The following is a 7377-nucleotide window of genomic DNA, read 5'->3' as shown; positions in this document are numbered from 1 at the left end:
CCCCCCCCCCCCCCCCCCCCCCCCGCGCCGAACGCAGACCCTCCCGGAGGAGTCCGGCGAGACCGTGCTCGAGGAGTCATCCACCGACTCGGACGGCGAGGGCTCCTTCCCGCCCCCCTCGCCGGCGGTCTTCTCGCCGCTGCCCAGCCCGGATCTTTGCGACCCGGGGCTACTGCCCTTCCCCTTCCTCAGCCCGCCGGCCACGCCATTGACCCCGAGCACCGCGGCCGCCCCGGCCGCCCCGACTACCCCGGCTGCCGCCCCGGCCCCCGGCGCCGACAGCCACCCCGCGCCCGGGGCCGAGGCGGACTTCGATTATGACGCGGCCGAGGCCCATGCCCGGGCCTTCCACCGGCCCCCCCGGCGCCAGGCCGACGGCCTGCTCGGGTCCTGGGTCATGTTCCATGATGGCGACCCCTCCCGGCGGCAAACCTACCAGCGGTGGATCCCCCGGTTCCTGGTCCTCCATCGGGACGGGCTGATCGTGCGCAATCGCCGGTCCCTGTCCCTGCAGCTGAGCGGCATCCCGCCCGGCACGCGCACCGCCAGCGGGTCCAATGGCCGGTCCAACCGCCGGTCCTGGCTCCAGGGCAAGCCGGTGGACCTGCCCTCCATGTACCTGTCCCGGGCTGTGGACTTCTCGGCCGGCATGATGGCCGGCTCCTCGGCCAGCCTGTACGACGGGTCCGATGGCGGGTCCGGCGCCCCGGAGGCCGGGCATATGGCCCCTCGGGCCAGCAGCCGGCCGGCCTCCTCCTCCTCCTCGTCCTCCTCCGGGCTCGGGCCCACCGGCGGGCGCTTTAGCAGCGACTTCCCCGTGTCGGGCACCGGGCATGGCAGCAGCGGCCGGGCATCCATCCAGTCGCTGCCCGGCGGCAGCAGCAGCAGCAGCAGCAGCAGCATCGGCACCAACCGCGCGGCCAACTCCTTTTCCATCGACCATGCCGGGTACATGCGCCTGTCGGATGGCTCGCTCGGGGCGGGCGGCGGCGGCGGCGGCGGCGGCGGCGGCGGCGGCAGTGCCGGCACCTCGGCCGAGTCCGGCTTCTCCCCGCTGGCCCCGCCGCTGGTGGAGTATGACAACTACGGCAAGCTCGACCAGTCCACCGAGTACGAGGTGGTCCTCTGCGCCAACAGCTTCAAGTCGGTCTACATCGTGGCGGCCGACTACAAGCTCATGACCCGGCCCTTTGTCATCCGCATCATCCCGCCGATGGCCCCGGACCAGAAGATCCAGCACGCCTACAATGTTGCCTTCAACTCGCACTCCGACATGACCCTCTGGATTCGGTCCATCCTCCCCCTGCTGGAGCCCTCCAAGGTGGACCGGTCGCTGATCGAGGTCCTGCGTGTGCCGTGCGTCTTTCCCGCCGCTTCACGCCCCCCCCCCTCCCCCTTTTTCTCTTTCTCTCTTGCTCCACGCGCCCGGGGGACATCGCCCATCCCCCCTTTCATGGCCTCGCCGCACGCACGCCCCGCTCACCTGCCTTCTCCCCGCCGGTCCTTCTCCCGCCATGGGGCGCGTGCGGCGTGCCGCAGCAAAATCCCCACCCCGGTCTTTGGCCAGCCCCTGGCCAGTGTGGTCCTCCGTGACGGCCAGGCCATCCCCGATGTCCTGACCGCCTCGGTCAACACGCTCATTTCGCTGAACGGTGCGTCGTCTTCGATCGTCTCCCTGCCCCTCTCCCCCATGGCGTGGTGTCTCCCCCCCCCCCGCCCCCTGCTTTCGTTGCGGCGCATCCCCCCCGATGCCCGGCTCTGACCATTTCCCCTCCCCTCCTACCTTTCCACTTCCAGGCCACTCGGTCGAGGGTATTTTCCGTCGGTCCGGCTCCATTGCCCAGATCAACGCCGTCAAGCGCTTCATCGATGCCAGTGCGTAATCCCCCCCCTTTACATCCTCCGCGTTGTCCACCTCCGCCTGCCCGTTCCCCCCCCCCCTCTCTCTCACACACCGCCAGACCGCGACATCCATCTCATCCCCAACACCAACCCGCACGTTGTCACGGCCATCCTCAAGAACTTCCTGATGGAGCTGCCGGAGCCGCTGATCCCGTACCAGGTGTACTCGTCCTTCGTGGACGTGAATGTCGAGCGCATCGAGGACTGCGTCAACCGCTTCAAGGCGGCCCTCAGCATGATCCCCGTGGTCAATGCCTGGGTGCTGTCGTACATCGCCAACTTCGTGCGCTTCTGCGTCATGTTCTCCGACACCAGCTTCATGGGCTACGAGAACATGGCCACCATGTTCGGGCCGAGCATCCTGCGCAAGCAGAATGCCACGGCCGAGGAGCAGGCCCTCAGCGCGGCCGTCGTGCGCAATGTCCTGACGGCCTTCTTCAAGCTCTTCAACCGCCTGGACGTCCCCCAGCCGCTGGAAGAGGTGATCCGCCAGCAGTTCGGCGACGATGAGCTCCTCAATTACGGCCCGTACGCCAGCGCCGTGTCCAACCACCTGAGCGCGTCGCAGATCCCGCTGGAGTTTGACCCCTCGCGCGCCGGGCCCATCTACGATGGCTACCTGTTCAGTGCGTCCCCCGCATGCCCCCCCCCCCCCCCCCTTGCTCTCTCTCTTCCTTCACGGCCGCGCACCACCTACCACTGATCGCGCCCGCCTCCCACTCGTCGCTCTTCTCGCTGACCCCCCGCCCCGCCCCGCACCGCCCCGCACCGCCCCGCACCGCCCCACACGCACGCACGCACGCACGCAGACACCTCCCTCGTGCTCGGGTCCAACGACGGGCTGGCCTCCACCGAGCTCGGAGACACGGTCGACCTTCACCACATCAAGGCCTTCCCGACCACCCTCTCCCGGATGCCGTACCCGCTGGCGCCCTTCCCCGGGTCCAGCAACTTTCGCATGCTGCCGGCCCTGTTCAAGCCCTTCCGGCAGTTCCAGTTCGAGCCGGGCATGTTCACCCTGCTGGCCATTTGCGGGACCAATTCCCAGCTGACGCACTTCCGCATCCACTCCAAGGAGTGGGTCTTTGAGCGCATCCCCGGCACGGCCAATTGCCATGCCTTTGCGTCTTGCGACCGGCTGTGGGAAGTGGTGGCCGCGGTGGAGAATACCCTGCATGTGTTCATGTTCGAGGGCCTGCGCGACTTGAAGCTGGACCACGGCCGGGCCAAGTACAACAAGGTCAAGGAGTTCCGCCTGGCCCAGAAGCCCATCTTCTTGCGCATGCTCAACCGAAGCAATGTGGTCTTTGGCTTTGGCCAGCCCCTGGCATCGGTCCATTCGCTGGACCTGCGCACCGGCATCAGCACGCCGCTCGTGGTGCAGAAGGACCTGGTGGCCGGCGGCAGTGGCGCGGGCGGCGGCCCACCGGCCCCGGGCCCCGGCTCGGCATCGGACGGCACCGGCCCGGGCGTCGGCACGGTCGTCCCCTCCATCGGCGCGTCGCTGGCCGATTCGCGCATCACCTCCCGCGGGGGGACCCTCGGCCAGCAGATCCCCGTGGACGCCACCTACCTGGCCCCGACGCGGGAGTACTTCATTGCCTACACGCGGACCGGGTACTTTGTGCCGCGTGGCAGCCAGGCCAAGACCCGCGCGTACCAGTCCACGGCGGTGTCCTTCGATGCGCCGGTCCTGCGCGTGACCGCCTCCTCCTACCGGGGAACCATCGTCGTGGTGCATGCGGACTTCGTGTCGGTGGTCAACTGCGCCACGCAGTCCGTGGTGCAGCGCATCATCCTGCAGCACTCGGTGCCGCGGCCGCTGGACGGCGAGGCCGAGGCGGCGGCGGCGGCGACGGCGGCGACGGCGGCCGGGCCTGTCCCCGGCCCGGCCCCCGGGTCGATCACCATCCCGCGGCGGCGCCGGGCGGACATGCTCTTCAAGGGCCACTACCTGGCAGCCGATGCCATCCACGGGTATTTGGACTTGCACTTTGGCAAGTTCCCCAAATACTGGCGCCGGTGTGGGGTCATCCTCAGCGACAAGATCTTTTACATTTTCACCGGCGAGCCCGGGCAAAGTCCCCTGTGGCTGGCGGTGAATCTGAGCCGGGCCCGGATGTTGGATTCGAATTCCATCCTGCAGCACACCCAGCGCCGGACCATTGTCCTGGCCACGGCCAATGGCCGGCACACGTTGATGATGCGCTCCACCGTCGGGTACCGGTTGCTGGATGGCGGCGAGGTGGATGTCGACCCGGATCCCGATGTCCAGGCGGCGGCCGACGTCGATTGGGCCACCTGGCGGTCGCACTTTGTCCGGTATGGCGGTGTCCTCCCGGCGCCGGGGTCCATCCTGCCGCTGCTGTCGCAGGTGAGTGACCTGGCGGCGCCGGGCACGCCGGCCGCCGGCACGCCCACCACCACGGCGGCCCTGCGCGCGCCGGGCACCAGCGGCGGGGCCCCGGCCTTTTCCTCCTCGCAATCGACGCCGCATCTCTTCTCGCCGGATCAGCCGAGCCTCCGTCGGCAGGGATCCATGCCGGACACCAGCAGTCTGGGGTCGATGGTGGGCGGCGGGGCCGACCGGCGGGCCGGTGGCGGCGATGCACATACGCCCGTTCGCCGGTCGGCGTCGACCCTCTCGGCGCTGGGCAGCGACACGGCCCTGCACCATGCGCTCCACCAGCCGTCGCTGGGGGCCGGTGGTGGCGGCCCGGGCGGCCAGGCCGGCTCGCTGCCGGGCTCGGATCTCCGCATCGAGGTGACATCCATCAGCTCGGACGAGGAGGATGGCGGCTCCTCCGGCAATGGGGGGCTGTTGTCGGGGCGGGCCCCGGCCAGCCCCCTGTTGTCGGGCATCCCGCCCGAGGCCCACAGCCCGGCCCTGTCGCCGATGCCGGGCTTGGAGCCGGGCCCGGGCGCCCACTTCCCGGAAGCGAGCCTGGTCCGGTCGACGACCGGCCCCGGCGGCGGTGACGCCGAGCCCGGCACCGGCAATTCCACCGAGTGCGAGGATGACGATGAGGATGGCATCATTTCGTCGGTGGCGCTGACCGGCCTGTCGGACGATGACGAGGGGGCCTCCCTGCTGTCGCCCTCGTCCGGCGGCTACCCCCTCGGCGAGGACGCCAATGTGTGTGTCCAGATCCCGGCCGAGGAGCAAGAAGCCCACTGTTGTACGTGCCAGCGCGCCCCTGCCAACATACTCTGTGGGCGTTTCGCGCGAGAGGAGAGACACCCCCGGCCGGCACTCTACGACCTGTTTGTGCTGCGCCCGGCGCTGTTTTCCTTTCTCCTTTTCTCTTTTTCTCTTTTTCTCTTTTTCTCTTTTTCTGTTTTTCTCTTTTTTTTTCTGTTTTTTTCTCTCTCCTTCTCTCTCTCTCTCTCTCTCTCTCTTTCTGTCTTTGCCTCTCTCCCCCTCTCCTTCTCCCTCTCCTTCTCCCCCTTTCCCCCTCTCCCCCTCTCCCCCTCTCCCCCTCTGACACAATCTCTCCCCGCTCTTCGGACACACAGACTCTGTCCTCGGATCCCTGCCCCTGTACCCGCCCCTGTGGTATCCCACGCATGTGGTGCAGTACCTGGGGTTCGTCGGGCTGGCCGCAGCGGTGGAGCCGCTGCACGCCCTGCTGGAGCGCATTGCCGCACATGCCACTCGCAAGGCCGGGGTCCAGCACATCCCCCCATGCCCGCTGGATGGGCAGACGCTGCTGCAACTGACCGACGAGGATATCCTCTCGCTGGCCGGGCTGACCTTCGGCAAGCGGCTGCTCCTGCGTAAGCGCATCCGCGAGCTCCGGACCTCGGTCAATGCCACCCTGCTGGCGGAGCTGGAGTTGCTCGGCGAGCAGACCGGCCCCGGCACCGGCACCCGATACAACCTGACGCAGGTGGTGTCATTGACCGGCGGCGCGGCTGGCGCCGGGCTGCTGGCGTCGCCGAGCCCGAGCGCGGTGGCGGCCGCCACCGCGGCCGGGGTCCAATCCCCCGCGGCGGCGGCGGCGGCGGCGGCGGCGGCCTCCACCCCCGGGGCCTTTGTCCAGTCGCCCCATCAGTCCCTCTCGGCGCTCTTCTCGCCGGCCCCCTCAGAAAGCTCCTGGACATCGCCGCACATCCGGGCCCGGTCCACCGGGCCGATGGTCCTGAGCCCGTCACCTCTGGCGGCCGGTGGCGGCGGCGGCGGCTCGACCCCGGCGGCCCGGCTACTGGCGGCCGACAGTCACACTCGCAGCGCCAGCCTCTCGGCCGCGGCCGGCGGCGGGGGAGGGGTGCTCGCCTCGCCGGGCCCCGGCGACACTGGCGCCCTCGACCGGACCCCCTCCAAGTCGGCTTCCCACTCGCCGAGTGCCAGTCTCCTGGTGGCGGGTCCCGGGTCGCCGACGGTCGGGGCCGGCGGCTCGACGGCGGCCAGCTTGCACCCGGCCCCGCTGTTTTCCCCGGCCCCCTCGGGGTCCTCGTCCGGCGGCAGTGGCGGCGGGCTGCTGATGGTCGATACCTTGGCGGTTCCGATGTCGCCGTTGTCCAACACCGGGGCCCTGGATTCCTCGCCGACCATGCCCTCCTACTCGGCCAGCATGTCCTGCCTGCAGGTGGCTTCGACCTCGGGGGGGGCCGGGCCGGGCACCCCCGGCGGCAGCGGCGCGTCCTTCGGGCAGCGGCCCCTTTCCCACCACCCGGCCATGGGTGGCTCGCTGGGGCTGCTGTCCCCCGGCGGCGGCGGGGGCACCGGCACTGGCGGGACTCCCACCCCGACCACGGCCATGCCCCCCGGGGCCGGGGCCGGGGCCGGGGCCGGGGCCGCCCACCCGCCGGCCCACTCCTCACAACTCAGCCTGGCGGCCGGGGTCAATCGCATGGGCGTCGGTGTGGCGCCCAGCCTGACCAAGGCCAGCGAGGTGCACGATGATGACCCCTCCGGGCCGCGGGTGGCCGTGCTGCCGGAATCCCACGCGTACGCCACCACCCTGTTGAGCTTCGGCCTGGGGCCGGATGGCTGTCCGCTGGAGCTGCCGTCCACGTCGTTTGTCCCGTCGCCGGCGTCCTCGCCCTGGCGGCAGCGCTTCCTCGGCCCGATGGCCGACCAGCCGGAGGTGGTGACCGGCACGGCGGGGGAAGTCCGGCCGCACTTGTCTGCCGGCGTGGCGGCCACCGGCTCTGCCGGCGGCGGCGGCAGCGCCGCCGCCTCGCCCGCCTTGGCCCCTGTGTCTTTGGAGGAGGCGCGCGTCTCGTGGAACGCCAGCACGGCCAAGCTCTTCGACCAGGCGCGTAACGTCAACCAGGCCTCCCTGCAGCTGGTGTACGGGAACAATGTGGTCTTGCTGGCCCGCTTCCAGACCCCGGAGCAGGGCGGCACCAACCTGTACCAGCTGCGCTACATGTCGGACGGTGGCGAGTACTTCTGATGCGCATTTCATATACATATACCTGGTGATAGTGTTGCTGCTGTTGCTGTTGTTGCTGCTGTTGCTGCTGTTG

The 7377-nt window shown here is 69.9% G+C and overlaps 1 protein-coding gene across 1 annotated transcript in view; it reads left to right on the top strand.

Moving 5' to 3' along the window:
- Positions 1 to 7304, top strand: part of H696_05831 (hypothetical protein) — a gene marked incomplete at its 3' end in the record, with an annotated part of 8641 nt that extends 1337 nt beyond the window's left edge. The window contains exons 2-7 of the mRNA XM_009499632.1: positions 38 to 1356; positions 1540 to 1652; positions 1798 to 1875; positions 1962 to 2528; positions 2712 to 5081; positions 5419 to 7304. Of these exons, the coding sequence (XP_009497907.1) occupies positions 38 to 1356; positions 1540 to 1652; positions 1798 to 1875; positions 1962 to 2528; positions 2712 to 5081; positions 5419 to 7304 (6333 nt within the window). The remainder of the gene's footprint in view (positions 1 to 37; positions 1357 to 1539; positions 1653 to 1797; positions 1876 to 1961; positions 2529 to 2711; positions 5082 to 5418) is intronic.
- Positions 7305 to 7377: the final 73 nt, after the last annotated feature.

The sequence above is a fragment of the Fonticula alba genome, assembly GCF_000388065.1.
Source record: "Fonticula alba strain ATCC 38817 unplaced genomic scaffold supercont2.14, whole genome shotgun sequence".
NCBI lineage: Eukaryota > Rotosphaerida > Fonticulaceae > Fonticula > Fonticula alba.
Note: the sequence above shows the minus strand (reverse complement) of the source record. Positions and strands in the feature narration are given on the sequence as shown.